Below are 18,062 nucleotides of genomic sequence, written 5' to 3'. Positions count from 1 at the left end.
ATGGGCTGGTGGAGCGGGGATCCAGTTAAAACAGAAATGTCCTGGTGCTTTTTACTTTCCCAAAGGGAAGATCGTCCAGGAAGAGACATCATTCCCAGCTTCAGGTTAGCCCAGCTTTAGGAGGCCTTGCCAGTGTGAAGTCCCCCAGCCTCAGAACCCTGGGAGAGCTGCTCATTTCTTATCTGGGCTGGGTTTTGTCCCCAAGGCATAGCATCCCAGAGACAATTGAGTGTCTCAATATTTGTAAAACCACAGGAAGGAAGCTAAAAGCCCAGGCTCCTGATGGCAGGGCAGGGAGATGGACTTTCCATAGAAGAGGCACAGGAAGGGAAAGGATGAGGACAGAAACCCTGTGTATTGACCATCTACTACGCGTCAGATAACACGTCAGGCACATGCATTTTCTTCTGAAATTCTCACAATACTCCCTAAATATGTAAATACTTTTATTTTTTCAATAGCTGAGGAAGCTCAGAGGAATTAAAATATCATGGCTCTGAGCTATTAAGATGATGGTATCAGCATTCATTCTAATCTAGGTCTGTCTGCTTCCAAAGCTCAGGCTTGTGGGCCACACCCGAGGCAGCCTCTGGTGGCCCCAGTGGGTCGGAGCTCACTCCATTGTGCATTTCCAGGCACTTTCACATGCTCTAAGAGATGGACTGAAGAGAGCTTGGTCCCACCAAAGACTCATCTTCTCTGTTTTCCGTTCTTAGTTGACTTTATACCCTGGGAACCCAAGAAATGTCCTGAGTTCTTGCTTTTTGCTTATACTATACCTGTCCTGCACAGAACCACACATTATGGTAACTTGTTTGATGTTTTTACAGACGTATGTCTTCTCCCTGGTGTTAGCAAAGTACCTGGCATATAGTGCTCAATAAATGTGTGGACTAAATTAATATTAGCTCCTCATTATGCTTCTTTCTCTCTGTATATCTTGCACAGGTCTATAGATCAGTAAGATTCTCCCAAACCTGTCTGTGCCATTCATTTGGAAAAATTTTATGTCGTCTTCCTGTGGTTGTTCTTAGGCCATCCTTGGCATCTCGAAATGTTTTCAAATTGTTTATGTTGCAGATCTTGACTTCGTTAGGGAGAGAACATGTCTTGCATGGGAATAACTTGCGCAAAATTATTTCACGCTGGGCAAGGAGCTTAAAAGGAAGTCAAAAAAAGCTTCTGAGCAACCATGTAGGTTTTACAAAGTCCATATGCCAAAACTCATGCACTTCAGACACCTAATCACCAGAGAGTCCAACACTCTTTCAGAATCTGTTTACTCTTATTCTAGGTCAATGGCTTCATATATTATATAGCGTCTTCCTACATGATGGTAATGACATTTTAGGTTCAATCCATTGAAAAAATGATAAGAAGTTTCCTATGAAATTAACAAGCTCTTTAAACAAATTATTTCATAAATCACAATGCATTTGCATATGTGGAAGACTTTAGACTTGTTCAGTCCTCAAGCAGTGTCGCCTTGCAGAAGGCTTACGGATTGGGCCTGTTTGAAACTGGTGGATCTCAGCATTTCTTCCTCTATTACCTGCATAGAAGATGATGGTTGCTATTTGATGCAAGTGACTTGGAGGAATCATGTTATAGGGTTAAACTTGAACTTTCTTTGTCTCTTTAAAGTAGGTCATTTACAAGCTTTGTGATTTAATTTTATTTTCTCACTCTTCAGATGGATTAGAACACAATGTGTGTCAAAACTCCATGGCTGAAAGCCAAGGTCCGCTTATAACCAGATGTAATCAGACACAGTAGAGGCTAGTGGTTATGACCTTCCACTCCAGAACCAGACTGCCCAGGTCTAAAGACCAGTTTCACCACTGTTAGCTGTGTGACTTTGAGAAAGGTAGAAAGCCTCTCTGGGCCTCAGCTCCCTCGTCTGCTAAATGGGAGTAACAATAGCACCTGCCTTAAAGGGTTATCATGAGGACTAAATATATGAGTTAATATACAAAAAGCTCTTAGAATAGTGCCTCATAGATAGAAAAAGTCTATATGTGCTATCCAGCATTAAGAATATTTTCCTTTTATTACATCAAACTTGATCACCAGAACTTCTAGCTCCCAAGAGATCAAAGGTAAGTCTTAAGGGGTAGAAAGGCACACTCCCGGAGGCAGACACCAATAAGAAGAGACAACGCATAGCTTCACAGAGAGGTGGACACTGGAAGCAAGAAAAGTAGCCCAAGAACTCCAAAGCCCAGCACGCCGAGCTGTGCAACGCGGGGCATACAGCCTCCGACAACTCCGAGGCCGTAACCTTGTCCTGCAATGTTCAGTAATTATTCAGAATGATACCTCTGAATCATCAGGGAAAGGTTATATGACGTTAAAAGTGTTCCGTTACAAGGTTTTCTGTCTTGAAAATCTTTCCATTACAATTGTTTCGATAAAAGAGGTCAGCTTTGCTCAGCTCTCTGGTGTGCCAGGTGCCATTCCCTACATTGCAGGAGACAAGCAGCACTGGAGTACTCACTAGCCTTTCCTGAGCCAGGAAAATGATTTGCACACAGTTGGTGTAATCTGTGTGGATACATTTGATGTTTGGTGTCAGACTATTGAGCAGACACCACAACCAGGTAGCCCATCCGGTCTAGCCTTTATGGGGAAAATATAAGAATTATAAAACAAAGGCCAGGAGTGGTAGCTCGCGCCTGTAATCTCAGCACTTTGGGAGGCCAAGGTGGGCGGATCACTTGAGGTCAGGAGTTCGAGACCAGCCTGGCCAACATAGTAAAACCCCGTCTCTACTAAAAATACAAAAAAATTAGCCGGACGTGGTGTTGTGTGCCTATAAACACAGGTACCCTGGAGCCTGAGGCAGGAGAATAGCTTAGAACTCCAGGGCGTGGAGGTTGCAGTGAACCAAGATGGTGCCACTGTACTCCAGCCTGGGTAATAGAGCAAGACTCTGTGAAAGGAAGAAAGGAAGAAAGAAAGGAAGGAAGAAAGGAAGAAAGGAGGGAGGAAGGGAGGGAGGGAGGGAGGAAACGAAGGAAGGAAGGAAGGAAGGAAGGAAGGAAGGAAGGAAGGAAGGAAGGAAGGAAGGAAGGAAGGAAGGAAGGAAGGAAAGAATTGTAAGACATGGACCCTGCCCTTAAGTAACTTGTAATCTAGAGAAAGAGACCTTGAACTTCTTGGGCTCCCTCCATAGGTAATGATTTGAAACCTGTGCTAACCATGAGTCTTACAGAGCAGAAGATAATTGGGTGTCAATGTGTGTGGGAAAGACTAAATATGTCGCAGGCATAGGAAATGAGGCTCAGCAGAAGAAAACGAGTCTCAGTGCAGTTCAGGGCAATCAAAAAATGCTTCACAGAAAAAGATGGCTATGATGTAGGCACTGAAGAACTGATAGAACTCATACAGGTATTGGGGAGAGGAGACCCAGCTGGACAGGCACCCAGCACAACTGGAAATGCAGGGGCAAGTATGAGCAGGTCATGTTCCCAGGCCAGCAGCAATGCCAGTGTGCCCAGAACAGAGGCTGTGTCCAGAAGCACTAAGACATGAAGTAGGAAAGTTAGTAAGAAGCCAACTTTAGTTTGGACGTGGTCAGCAGTAGGGGCCGGGAAAAGTATCTGGGCAGGAGAATGGCCTCACAGAGTCACTGGAAAGTTAGCAAAGTCCAGTCAGGCTGAGCTACATGCCTGTAGACACCATGGTGTGGCTGGCAGAAACAGGCCTCCCTAACTCCTCTGGTCCCCAGGTGAGCAGGAAAGACAAGACACCTAATCTTGGGCTCCCCAAGTGAGGGCTTACCCCCATTGCCTTCCCTGGATGCCCCCTGCCCCTTCCTCTCCCACCCTGCCTGACCTGGTAGGGTCTGTGCAGACACCCACTGTGGGAAGAGAGTTGGCAGCTGTTTGGGCAGGTGAGTCAGTCACCTGGGCGTGGTCTACTCCCAGGCTTCCCGTGGAGGGAAGCGTCATCTCTTGCAGTAACACTCACCTTCCTGCCATGCCTGTGGCACTGGCTGTCCACTCCCACCCAGCATAGGCTCTTCCTCACTCCCCACCAACTTATCTCGTCCTCCCCCTACCTGAGGGCCTGGGCCAATGGACCTTTCTCGAAGCCTGGAACTCACCTACCCTGGGCTTCTGGTTCCTTTCCCTGCTCTTGTGAAACTCCCCAGTTCTGTGGGCAGATGCCCTGGCAGCACCAGCACTGAGCAAGTAGCTACAGGCCAAGGGCCCCGGTGCCCACTCCTGCCATCAGCGCTCAGCAAGCCACAACCAGGAGGTCTGTTTACCCAGCCGCTGTGCCAGGCACCTCTGCTCCCAGCATCCCCCCAACCCCCACAGCTACCCCAGCACAGGGAGGCAGGCACAAGCCTGCAGGTGGTATTGGAGCTCTCTACAGCCCAGCACCCTGATTAGTGGCTGTAGAGAACTTCCAAGATTAGAGCTGCAAGGCCTCACCCTTTAGGGCCTTCAAGAGAACTTGAAAACTTTCATGGACAGAAATGTCAAGGCTGTACAGGCTGGAGGAGGAGTGGTTTTGCAGAGAACCAAAGAGGCCTAGTCTTTCTATATTCCACAGTCCCATGTCTGGAAACTTGGATGTGGAGATAGCCACACAGAGGAGTCCTCTCCACATCTCACTTCCAGCGCTGTGAGAGCTCTGGCATCCTTTCTCCACTCTGATGTCTTCTTCAGGTTCATGGAGCATCAGGGTAGGGGAGAGATGAGAACTAACATTTTGTGAGTATCTGCTCTGGGCCAGGCATGCATCTAGTTCTCGAATCAGTTGATCTTTTGAGGCAGGTGTTATTACTTCTCCCACCTGCATATGAACACACACACACACACACACACACACACACACACACAGACACACACACACACTTTATGGAGGAAGGTACAAGAAAGTAACCTTGGAAGAGCTTATATGGTCCAAATCTCTCATTTCTTTTTTTTTTTTTTTTTTTGAGATGGAGTCTCGCTCTGTCGCCCAGGCTGGAGTGCAGTGGTCAGATCTCAGCTCACTGCAAGCTCCACCTCCTGGGGTTCACGGCATTCTCCTGCCTCAGCCTCCCGAGTAGCTGGGACTACAGGCGCTCGCCACCTCGCCCGGCTAGTTTTTTGTATTTTTTTTTTTTTAGTAGAGACGGGGTTTCACCGTGTTAGCCAGGATGGTCTTGATCTTGTGATCTCGTGATCCGCCCGTCTCGGCCCCCCAAAGTGCTGGGATTACAGGCTTGAGCCACCGCGCCCGGCCCCAAATCTCTCATTTTACAAACAAGAGAACAAAAGCCCAGAGAGATTGCCCAAGGTCCCACAACTCATTCTTGAGAACCCCCAACTCCCTAAAGCCCAGACCATCCCACCTCTCAAATCCTCTTTTTCTTCTTCTTGCGTGTACCTTCCTTTCCACCATAGCAAACCCAATTTTTCTTCACACAGTAGAGTGGGAGTCCCCATGGCAGGAGGACCCCCGAGGGAGCCCCGAGTGTTAAAGCCCCTTCTATGTTGGACCTTTACCCACAACCACAGGAGGAAGGTTCTCTGGAGGAGCTGCTGGCTGGCCCTCCTGACTCACCTTCCCACCCCACAGTCATCCTCACAGATGAGGAGGTGCAGAGGAAGCGGGAGATGATCCTGAAGCGGAAGGAGGAGGAGGCCTTGAAGGACAGTCTGCGGCCCAAGCTGTCTGAGGAGCAGCAGCGCATCATTGCCATCCTGCTGGACGCCCACCATAAGACCTACGACCCCACCTACTCTGACTTCTGCCAGTTCCGGGTATGTCTGCCTGCTGGGAGGATGAATCGGTCCAGAGGAGAAGCACTAGTGGAACCAGGGAGTAGGGACAGAGGGCAGGGGACATCCTGAACCGAACTGGGGTAGGGACGGAGGCTGCTCTGGCCCCTGGCACTGAGAGGCTTCGCCTTTCCATAGACCTTCCTCAAAGCCATTCCTATCAGAGATCAGGGCCAAGGTAGGAAGGTGACCCCAAAATGTGGGTCTGAGACCCCATCTTTCCCTTCCAGCCTCCAGTTCGTGTGAATGATGGTGGAGGGAGCCATCCTTCCAGGCCCAACTCGAGCCACACTCCCAGCTTCTCTGGGGACTCCTCCTCCTGCTGCTCAGATCACTATATCACCTCTCCAGGTAAGCAGGACTTCAGTCCTCCATGGAGTAAGGGAGCGGGGGTGAGGAGTCCACCCCACCTGCCCTGGGGCTGCTGGATGGAAGGAGGTGGAAGGCTCCCTAATGGAAACTTACATACATACTGTGTGCCATGCAGTGTCCTCAAAACAGCCCCTTTGTTACAGAAGGGGGTGACTTGCCCAAAGGCCCACATTGGGGAAGAGGCCAAGCTGGGATTCCAGCTGTACAGCATCGGGCTCCCGGGCCCATACTCTTTTCTCTAAGCCAGGCTTCAGCCCATGGCCCCCTCCCTGGAGGTGACCTGCTTCCTTTAAGTGATATTTTAATCCTGGGCCCTTCAGAAGGTGAAATTTGGAGTGGGAAGGAGAATGTGTTGGTCCCATTGCAGCCCACCTTCCACCTGAGCTCTGGGGTCTACTCTGGCCCTGGAAGACCTGTCCCCTCCAGCTCAACTGAGAGTCTGGGAGGCATCATGCTTTCCTTCCTTCCTTTTTTTTTTTTTTTTTTTTTTTTGAGATGGAGTCTTGCTCTGTCGCCTAGACTGAAGTGCAGTGGCACCATCTCGGCTCACTGCAACCTTTGCCTCCTGGGTTCAAGCAATTCTCCTGCCTCAGCCTCCTGAGTTGCTGGGACTATAGGCATGTACCACCACACCTGGCTAATTTTTGTATTTTTAGTAGAGATGGGGTTTCACCATGTTGGCCAGGCTGGTCTCCATCTCCTGACATTGTGATCTGCCCCCTTGGCCTCCCACAGTGCTGGGATTACAGGCGTGAGCCACCGTGCCCTGCCCATGCTTTCCTTCTTATGGCCTTTTTCTTCCTTCCTCTTCATCACCCTGCCTCATCTGCCCCCTGCTCTTGTCCTTCCTCCCTCTACCCCTAATCTGACCCTGCTGTCCTCTGCTTGGGGTCTGCAGGAGGTCAGGGATGGGAAAAAACCTTCCCCTCCAGGCAATTAGAACCTTAGATAAAGCAATTCCATACTCAGTGATGAATCTCTGCCCAGATCCAGAATAGATGGAAAGGGTCCCAGTGCCCCTGGACAGAGATACTAGTTAGAACACTTGTTCCCTGCATGATCAGCTGACCCTCCCAGCCCCTCACTTCGTAGGAATCCCTCCCACTTGTCACTTTTCTGTACTCACCTTCCTGCTCTTTTCAGTTGATAGCATATTTATTTATATCAATTAAGGCCAGTCTGTTTAATCCATATGTTGTTCTGTATTTCAGCTTTCAATAGTAATTCCATACTACTTAGGAGGCTTTTTGTTGTTGTTTTTTGTTTTTGTTTGTGTTTTGTTTTGTTTTGAGACAGAATCTCACTCTGTCACCCAGGCTGGAGTGCAGTGGCGCAGTCTCTGCCTCCCCGGTTCAAGCCATTTTCCTGCCTCAGCCTCCAGAGTAGCTGGGATTACAGGCACCCACCACCACACCTGGCTAATTTTTGTATTTCTAGTAGAAATGGGGTTTCACCACGTTTGCCAGGCTGGTCTCGGACTCCTGACCTCAGATGATCTGCCTGCCTTGGCCTCACAAAGTATTGGGATTACAGGCATGAGCCACTGCGCCCTGCCTATTTAGGAGTTTTTTGATACCCTCTTGTAAGTTCACTGATTCAAGGTGCTTAAACCGCCCTCCCCACAAGTGGTGTGTTCAGTATAGCATATATTTATTTAAAAATTCAAACAAGTTAACCTTTTTATTTTTTTAAAAAAAATTATACAAAAGTAATACATGTTCATCTTAGACATTTGGAAAACATAAACTATATATATATATATATACTTTAATCCTGCTACCCAAAGATAATCACTGTTAGCACTGTAATATATCTCTTGCCTCTTTTTTTAAAAACACATATGTACATTCAGAAAAGAAATTTTGCTGTATACAATCTGATGACTGTTTTTTTAATATTGCATTGTTTTTCCTTACAATTTAGTATGCATCCAGAACATAATTTTTAAAGGCTGCACAGTATTTTGGAACACAATAATGTACCTAAATCCCCTACCATTGGATATCTGGATTATTTCCCAGCGTTTTAGTAAGACAACAGTATACTTATAGCTAAATATTTACACTTATCTGAAATTTTCCCTTACAATGAATTCTGGGAAGTGGGATTACTGGCCAAAGAGTACACACAATTGTTTCACTAATGTCAAATAGCTTTCTAGATTACCTGCAGTAATGTGCATCTCCTTTAGCACCCCAGCCCTCATAGGCATTGCCTATTTCCTACATCTTTATAAATACTGGCATCAGTATTTAAACATTTTTGTTTCTGGTTTATAGGTGAAAAGTGTAGATGTTCTACACTGCAGTTCTTTGATCATTAGCAAGGTTGAACATTTTTTTCCATGGGTTGATGAGTTCCAAATTCATTTCTGATTGAGATCCTTAGGAACAGCACATAGTCTGCTTGAGGAAGTCTCATTGCTCTGAGTGTCTCTGGCTCCTTGATTTTACTGTCTCATGCTGCTGAAAGAGGCAGAGAGAGTCCCAGAGGGAAGCCTGGGCTGAAGGGTGACCTCTGGAGTCACTGCAGGATTCCCAGCTGGCTCTCCTGCCAGGGCACACCAGGTCTTTGCAGGGGCTGGCAGGAGTGGTCCTGGTCCAAGTATCCTTAAATAGCTCCTTCTCTTCCCTCATCTCCCCCAGACATGATGGACTCGTCCAGCTTCTCCAACCTGGATCTGAGTGAAGAAGATTCAGATGACCCTTCTCTGACTCTAGAGCTGTCCCAGCTTTCCATGCTGCCCCACCTGGCTGACCTGGTCAGTTACAGCATCCAGAAGGTCATTGGCTTTGCTAAGATGATCCCAGGATTCAGGTAAGAAACTTCTGCAATATCTAGGGAACAGAGTCAGAGTCCTAGACTCAGCTATAAGAAGGGCTGGAGATCACCCATCCACCACTCCTTTTTTTTATTTTTTATGTTTTTAAATGGAGTCTCACTCTGTCACCCAGGCTGGAGTGCAGTGGCGCCATCTTGGCTCACTGCAACCTCTGCCTCCCAGATTCAAGCGATTCTCCTGCCTCAACCTCCCAAGTAGCTGAGATTACAGGTATCCACAACCATGCCCAGCTAATGTATGTATGTATGTATGTATGTATGTATGTATTTTTATTTTTCCAGATGGAGTCTCGCTCTGACACCCAGGCTGGAGTGCAGTGGCGCTATCTCGGCTCACTGCAACCGCCGCCTCCCAGGTTCAAGCGATTCTCCTGCCTCAGCCTCCTAAGTAGCTGGGATTACAGGTGCATGCCACCATGCCCGGCTAATTTTTGTATTTTCAGTAGAGATGGGGTTTCACCATGTTGGCCAGGCTGTTCTCGATCACTTGACCTCATGATCTACCCGCATCGGCCTCCCAAAGTGCTGGGATTATAGGCGTGAGCCATCACACCCTGCCCTAATTTTTTTATTTTAGTAGAGACGGGGTTTCGCCATGTTGGCCAGGCTGGTCTCAAACTCCTGACCTCAAATGATCCACCCGCCTTAGCATCCCAAAGTGCTGGGATTACAGGCATGAGCCACCACAGCCAGCCTCCATTGCTTCTTTAAAATAGAAATTCAGGCCCTACCCTAGACCCGCTAAATCAGAACCTCTGGCGTAGGACCAGAAATCTGTATTTATGAAGTGCAGCCTATCCTGCGTTACTCTGCAGGCCAGCACTGGACAGCTAGTCCATCCCCTCACTTTCTGGATGATGGTGTGGAAGCCCAGAAAGGTCCAACGGCCAGCCAGGATCCCTTCCTGGTGTTGGAGCCAGCATGTCAGAGCCAGGCCTAGAACTCCCAGCTCACTGTTGTGTTACTCCAGCTGGCTTGACTGGCATCCTCATATTATCTCTTTAAATTCAACGACATGATTCCTCCACACCCCAACTCTGAGAGTAGAATGAAGTGATAGAGAAGAGAAGGGTTGGCCACGTAGACTTGTGAAACAGTCTGGGAATCCTGGAGAAAAACAGGTTTCCTGGCATATATGACCCCGGCATCCTTCACCAAAATGAAGACCATTTAAAGACCATTTCCTGGCCAGGCGTGGTGTCACATGCTTATAATCCCAACACTTTGAGAGGCTGAGGTAGGAGTTCAGCCCAGGAATTCCAGACCAGCTTGAGCAACATAGTGAGACTTCTTCTCTACAAAAAAAAATATATATATATAAATTAGCTGGGTGTGGTGGCACATGCCTGTAGTCCCACCTACTAGGGAGGCTGAGGCAGGAGGATCACTTGAGCCCAGGAGGTCAAGGCTGCAGTTAGCCATGATTGTACCACTGCACTCCAGCCTGGGCAACAGAGCAAGAACCTGTCTCAGAAAAGAAAAAAATAAAGACCATTTCCTAACCATACTGAAACATTTTTTGCCAAAATAGATAAGTATAAGGAGTTCTACTGGAGAAGGGATCCTCTTTTATCAATTCACTCATATAAATTTCATTCATTTATTCCCATGTTTTATTGTTGTAACACTAACAGTGTATATAATACTTATATTTAAATACTCATACAGTGTTAATATTCTTTTTTTTCCTTTTCTTGTTTGAGACAGAGTTTCGCTCTTGTCACCCAGGCTGGAGTGCAATGGTGCGATCTCACTGCAACCTCCACCTTCTGGGTTCAAGCAATTCTCCTGCCTCAGCCTCCCAAGTAGCTGGAACTACAGGAGTGTGCCACCATGCCAGGCTAATTTTTTGTATTTTATTTTGAGACAAGACTTTCCCTCTTGTTGCCCAGGCCAGAGTACAATGACACAGTCTCAACTCACTGCAACCTCTACCTCCCGGGTTCAAGCAATTCTCCTGCCTTAGCCTCCCAAGTAGCTGAAATTACAGGCACGCACCACCACGCCCGGCTAGTTTTGTATTTTTAGTAGTAGAGACGGGGTTTTACCATGTTGTCCAGGCTGGTCTCAAACTCCTGACCTCAAGTGATCTGCTGGCCTCAGCTTCCCAAAGTCCTGGGATTACAGGTGTGAACCACCACGCCCAGCCAATATTCTTAATAGAGTACTGACACATTTAGTAGATGTGTTGGGAGATGGCTATATTTATGTATGTTTGTACCTTAATTCTTCCCAAAAGTTCATTTGGCATATTGCCATAAAATACATAAACAATATGATTGAGAAAGAGAAGTAAATCGATCTTAAGCAATGTTATTATCATTTTAAGTAGCAGCAATAGCTGTATTTCCGGTAGAAGGAGCAAAATGCTTCCTAGATATTAATGCTCAGATTCAGTGCTGGAATACGGGGAGCTGGAAAATGAGTTAACATTGCTGGCTCTGGATGGAAACAGATATGAGGTGCCATATATCCGTTTATGAACCTCTTAGCTGTGTAGAAAAGCCATCAGTTATTGCCTAAATTACTGCCTTGCCAGTGAGATGATGGTCATTCACAGAGTTAAACCCAGAACTTTCCAGTTCGTTTCTGCCCTGAGAAAACTGGCTCTGTGTTATTTTATGCCTCTCACCAATCAAAATACCAGAAATTTTTCAATGCTCTTCCTCTGGAATTAATGTGAAAATGGCGAAGAAAAGAAAACTGGCAGACAGTGCTGAGACACTTCTAGCGCATTGCACATTTTGGTTGTAGCAACAGGAGCGAGGGCCCCTCTGGCAGGCAGGCAGGCAGGCAGGCAGGAGCAAGTGACAGATCTCATGTGAGTCAGGCAATGCTCTGAGCACAGGGTTTACCCTCAGAGCCTTTCCTTGGAACTGACAACACATTCCATAGAGCACAAGTTCCAACTCCCTCCTCCACACTTCACGTTACTGTTTGCAAACTCCACATATACCAAAGTCTTGTTTTGTGTAAACGGCTAGGGAAAAAACATGGAAGCACTCGGCTTCCATCCTCATGTCAGGCGCAGTACTCATCTACACAGGCTTCATCTTTCGCTGCTCTAGTGGGGAGTAGGACAGAGGGCCCTCATGACCCTTTCCAGATACTGAGGTTCAGTGATTCCAATGGGGGCTGAGATTGCACACACGGGAAAGCTGTCCTAAAAAGAAAGTTACTCATTGAATCAGATTACTCCAATGCTGCCCCCTTCACTAAGGAACCCCAGCCTCCACTTTTCTCCCATGCTCAAGTCCCCTATCCCTTGCCCTCCCACATGGACCCTGACACAAATAGTACTACTCTCAGTTTCTCTTCATGAGGTTAAATTGAAGTCTGCCCTCTTCCTTTCATCATGTTCCCCTCTGTCCCCTAGTCTGTCCTTGCAACTCATGGCTAAAGTGAGGTGCATATGGGCAGGTACAGGAGCTGCCCAGCCATTGATGCAAAATGGGTTAAACTGATCCTGAACATGCTAGGGTTGGCTTCTCTGTCTTCAGTATGACTTGAGAAGTCCCAGAGCAGAAGGTATGCCAATGAAAATGGAGCAGGCCTTGCTAAGAGAGCTTGCAGGGACACTGGTAGGGACACTCTCTGTGGCTGGACAGAGGTGATGCTGAGCCTGGACTGGAGCCCAAACCTAGGCTCCAACTGGGCCCAGCGTGGGCCAGCCCAGCAGCTCTCTGGTTCTGCTGCTTTCCACACTTAGGGGTTCTGTTGTTCCAAGACATAGAAGAACAGTGGCTGCGTCCCTGGTGGCTTTGATCTTGCTGCCCGTAGGCAGGGGCGGAGGGTGTGGGGAAGCCAGGATGAGACTTCTGTGTGGGTGTGTGGGGGCACAGGATGAGTCTCCAATGTGGGCATGAGACCAACGTGGGGCGGAGCTGGATGGGCTGCTCTGGGTGTGAACTGCGCTACAGTGTGGCCTTGGCCTGCTCTCTCCTCCCACCTCTCCTCCCTTAGTCTCTCAGTCTCACCCCACAAATCTCCCTCCCTACTGGCACTGCAAATGAAATGCACGGAGGAGGTGGCATCAGCAGCAGCATCTAAATGGCCAGGAGCAGCCTTAGATCCCAGGACTTAAGACCCCCAGGCTTCACTGCCAAGTAAAGTGCACAAGAGACCAGGCCACATCAGCTGCAGCCCTGCCATCTTCTGCTAAATGCCTTCACCTTCATTGCCACTCCATACCCAGGGAAGAGCCGTGCTGTGCCCTTTCTCCACATTCATTTCTTCATCCATCCAACAAATAGCTTTCTTACATAAACTGTGAGGGACAAAAGTTGTTGAGAAGACAGTCCCCGGCATCCAGGGATTTGGTGTCTGATGAAAGAGATAGACATGTAAACAATTGCTGCAAGGAGATAAGAGCCCTGCTAGAAGCCTGCTGGAGGAACCGTGGGAATGCGGGAGGGGAGGGACGGAGCTCTGCCTGTGGGGGTGGGAAAGATGAAACAGCAACACAATTCCAGTCACACCTCGGGTGCCCAGAAGCGGCTGCAGGCGTGAAGGCAGAGGAGGGTGTAAATGTCGCACAGGTGAGGGAGGGGGAACAGAGCTGTGTTGGTGCCTATCATCGTGGAACAAGCTCTCTTGTGGCTTCCCCTGTAACTCCACTTCTACTCCCACCCCGCCACCATCCCTGGTCCTGGCTGTGAGCTGTATTTAGAAAGGCCCTGTATTTCCAGGCTGTGGGCAGTCATTTGGGGTCGTTTTGGGCTTCTGTTCCTAGCAGCAGGATGTCTGGATCACAAAAGCAGTGATCCCACTGAAGTCTCTGGTCCGCACCCGTGGAAGGTGTGTTCACTGCTGGCCATCTGTTTGAGTGGGGCATTGAACAAAAGCCTATGTATAAAGATATTCCTCCCAGAATTACCTATGATAGCAAAAATTGGAAGCAATCAAAATGTTCAAAAATAGATTAATGGAAGACTGGCTCAATAACTTAGAGTATACTGTTATGATGTAACAGTATGTAACCCTCTAAGAACTGGGCTAAAGAATTTTGAGTGATATAGGAAGTAGGATAAAGAATTAGTATAAGCTCCAGTATGTTAAAGATATACTTCCTCTCTCTATGTATATGTGTGGATATATATATATTTGCATAGAAAAAAGATAGGAAGGTGCCAGGCATGGCGGCTCACAGCTATAATCCCAGAACTTTGGGAGGCCGAGGCAGGCAGATCACTTGAGGTCAGGAGTTCAAGACCAGCCTGGCCAACATGGTGAAACCCTATCTCTACTAAAAATACCAAAATTAGCTGGGTGTGGTGGCTCATGCCTGTAGTCCCAGCTCCTCCGCAGGCTGAGACAGGATAATTGCTTGAACCCAGGAAGCAGAGGTTGCAGTGAGCCGAGATTGCGCCACTGCACTCCAGCCTGGGCGACAGAGCAAGACTCTGTCTCAAAAAAAAAAAAAAAAAAAAAAAAAAAAAAAAAATTAAAATAAATAAAAACAAAAATAAGAAAAAAAAGACAGGAAGAAAATACACTGAAATGTGAAGTGTGGTTATGAGCAATTTTAATTTGTTTTTACATTTTTATGTATTTTCCAAAGATTTGATAATGAGTACGTTTTACTTGTATAATGAGTCAAATCAAAAATGGGGATGGTGTTCATTTTTGTTTTTTAAATGTGGATTGAGTATCTAGAGAAAAGTGACAAGGATGGTGAGATGTTTAGACATTGTGTCATTAGACTCTCTGAAGGAGGACACAGTAGTTTTCCTTTTTAAAAAACTCCATTAGCTATGGTTCGAAGGAAGTCCCATGGCTAGTGAAGAAGTCTGGTTCTGGGTTTCTTGAGTACAAAACTGTAAACCACAAATGAGTGTACCATAACGTGGGTTGTAGCTCAATAGAAGAGGCCATTAATCTCGGCGCTAACAACTCCATGGCTGTGTCCAGAGGCCCTGAGCTCCCTGACCCTAGGAGAGTCCTACAGTGGTTATGTAGGAGCCACCTCTAAGAGCTCCTAAGAGGGGCCCTCCAACTCTAGCACTTTGTGATTTTTTTCAATACAGATCCTTTGCTGGCCATCCTGATCATGCAAGCCTTCTCATTCCCCACCATCTATCACCCATTGATACAACACTCTCATCAGTCAATATCGGCTTCCTGACTTTATATACAAACATGCAGCCATTGAGGGGATGACAGCCTATCTACAGGATATCCAGAAGGAGATAGACAGTCAGGAAGAGAAAGAGAGTAAAAACCAGAAGCAAGTTGATTTGTGAGCCCTGCCTTTTCCTCGCCATTGTTCAGACAAGCCCAATCGTGACTCAGAATAGTGGAACTAGTCATTGGCCTCTCAACTCATCAACGCATCTCTATTAATCCTCTTGTTGTGCTGAGGGCTCAATGATCATTGTGTGGGCAACACTAAGGTGATTAAGAGGAGGTGCTGGCCCCCAAGTAACTTACAAATAAGAGTAGAAAACAAGTGGCTGGGCGCAGTGGCTCATGCCATAATCCCAGCACTTTGGGAGGCTGAGGTGGGCAGATCATCTGAGGTCAGGAGTTTAAGACCAGCCTGGCCAACATGGCGAAACCCTGTCTCTAATAAAAATACAAAAAATGGCCAGGCGTGGTGGTGGGTGCCTGTAATCCAAGCTACTCAGGAGGCTGAGGTAGGAGAATTGCTTGAACCTGCAAGGTGGAGGGTGCAGTGAGCCAAGACTGCACCACTGCACTCCAGCCTGGGCAACAGAGCAAGACTCTGTCTCAAAAAAAAAAAAAAAAAAAAAAAGTAGAAAACAAGCATGTAAAGAGCAGAACTGGAGGACAGAGGCAAAATAAGAGCACCAACAGTGTTCAATGCGTCACAACGACATGGCCCTCACTGTGCTGAAGAGTCAGAGGGTGCGGGGCTCCAAGGGAAAACACAGTGGATTCAGGACCAGAAAAAAAAAATGGAGCATTAGAAAGGTATTCCTGGCTGGAGCTGTAGTATGCTCAAAGGCGTGGTGATGGCTGGGTACAGTGGCTCACACCTGTAACCCCAGTGCTTTGGGAGGTCACGATGAGAGGATCACATGAGGCCAGGAGTTTGAGACCAGCCTGGGCCACATAGTGAGACACCATCTCTACAAAAAAAAATTAAAAATTAGCTAGGTGTGGTGGTATGCACCTGTAGTCCCAGCTACTTAGGAGGCTGAGGCAGGAGGATTGCTCGAGCCCAGGAGTTTGAGGCTGCAGTGAGCCATAATCATTCTGTTGCACTCCAGCTTGTGTGACAGAACAGGACACTGTCTCTAAAAATAATAATAAAAGAAAATTAGCTGAGTGTGGTGGTGCATGCTTGTAGTCTTAGCTATTTGGAAGGCTGAGATGGGAGACTCACTTGAGCCCAGGAGTTTGAGGCTATAACATGCTATTATCAAACACTGTACTCCAACCTCAGCAACAGAGTGAGATCCTGTCTCAAGAAAAACAAAAAAGGCACAGTGAGAACACACAGCATCTGAATGTGGAGTGGCATGATGCTGCTAGAATGGAAGGTCGGTGGAGTTTACCATGGGAAAGGGAGTTGGAATGAGAGGTTGGAGCCAAGTTAGGGAGTATGGGCCTGAACCTAGGGTGTTGAGAGTCAGTGAGGATTTCTGAGCACAAGAGGACATTGACCTGCAGCAGTGGTAAGAAAGATGAATGACAGACTGGAGAGACACAAGTCTGAGATTCCCATAAGAGGCTATTGGAAAACACGCTGGAGCTCTGAACCAGAGCACTCCTGGTAGGAGTGGAAAGAAGATCAGCAGCTTGAGAGACATCCTGGAGACAAAGCTGGCTGAATTTACTACTGAGAAGGACTGGAGGACAGGAGGAGGGAGAGGAGGAGAAAACTTGGGTGCTTTTGAAGATACTGTGGTCCTACCTTTTGCAGACCGCCATATTCATGCCTCAACGCTGGGAGCTTCCCTGGGCTCCGTCTTCCTGTGCCTCACAGCTCTGGCTGCTTGGCCTCTGGGTTTTCCTTGTCTTAGTAACTGAGCTACTTCACTTCCGGCCTTGGCACATGATCACAGTGTTGAACTGTTCTCTTTCAAGGAACACTCTTGTCCCTTCCAGCCAGGCTGCAAGCTCCTCGATGAAAGACCAGGGCACATGTTGGTGCCCAGCAGGTGTATACCTGTCAAAACACTAAACTGATTTGTGTGTCTGGAAGGCCTTGACTGGTAACCTGACCTCCTTCCCTCCCTCCCCTGTAGAGACCTCACCTCTGAGGACCAGATCGTGCTGCTGAAGTCAAGTGCCATTGAGGTCATCATGTTACGCTCCAATGAATCCTTCACCATGGACGACATGTCCTGGACCTGTGGCAACCAGGACTACAAGTACCGCGTCAGTGACGTGACCAAAGGTATGCCTGGACTCCACCTCCACCTTTTCCAGCACCCAGAGTCTGTGTCCACCCCTCCTGGGGTTTGGGCTCCAATCAGACACATGGGAGGGAGGTAGGCACCAACAGGGAGAGAAGGGTGAGGGTCCGACCCATGGGGTTGGAGGTGGGTGGGCGGCTCCTCAGCTCTGCCCACAGTACCTGGCCATTGTCTCTCATAGCTGGACACAACCTGGAGCTGATTGAGCCCCTCATCAAGTTCCAGGTGGGACTGAAGAAGCTGAACTTGCATGAGGAGGAGCATGTTCTGCTCATGGCCATCTGCATCGTCTCCCCAGGTATGGGGCCAGGCCGGGAGGAGCTTGGGGACCTGGGGAGCAGGGAGCATGAAGGATGAAGACCTGCTGAGGGCCAGCTGGGCAACCTGAAGGGAGATGTAGCAAAAGGAGAGGCAGAGAAGGAAATGCCTACTTTGCTGATTTGCAGAGCCCCAGTGGTGTGTGGATGCTGAGGTGCCCCTCACCGCCCTTGGCTCTGCTTTACAGAGTTTGCAGGCGATTCGTAGGGGGGATTCTGAGAAACTAGACAAGCAGGGTTCCTCGAGCCACAGCGGGCCTGCGCGTTCCCAATACTCAGGCTCCGCTCTTGTGTGAACTGGGCTCAACATTCCTGTTATTTGAGGTTTCTCGTGGGCAGGGTACAAAACCCTGGAGCCTGAGAGAGAG

General features: G+C 48.0%; 1 protein-coding gene across 6 annotated transcripts in view; it reads left to right on the top strand.

Moving 5' to 3' along the window:
- Positions 1-18,062, top strand: part of VDR (vitamin D receptor) — a 63,826-nt gene that overhangs the window by 41,292 nt on the left and 4,472 nt on the right. For all 6 annotated transcript variants that reach the window (XM_008003016.3, XM_008003013.3, XM_008003015.3 and 3 more), the window contains 5 exons: positions 5,578-5,762; positions 6,011-6,131; positions 8,798-8,969; positions 17,207-17,358; positions 17,559-17,675. In XM_008003016.3, coding sequence (XP_008001207.1) covers positions 5,578-5,762; positions 6,011-6,131; positions 8,798-8,969; positions 17,207-17,358; positions 17,559-17,675 — 747 coding nt within the window. The remainder of the gene's footprint in view (positions 1-5,577; positions 5,763-6,010; positions 6,132-8,797; positions 8,970-17,206; positions 17,359-17,558; positions 17,676-18,062) is intronic.

Source organism: Chlorocebus sabaeus, chromosome 11 (assembly GCF_047675955.1).
Source record: "Chlorocebus sabaeus isolate Y175 chromosome 11, mChlSab1.0.hap1, whole genome shotgun sequence".
NCBI lineage: Eukaryota > Metazoa > Chordata > Mammalia > Primates > Cercopithecidae > Chlorocebus > Chlorocebus sabaeus.
Note: the sequence above shows the minus strand (reverse complement) of the source record. Positions and strands in the feature narration are given on the sequence as shown.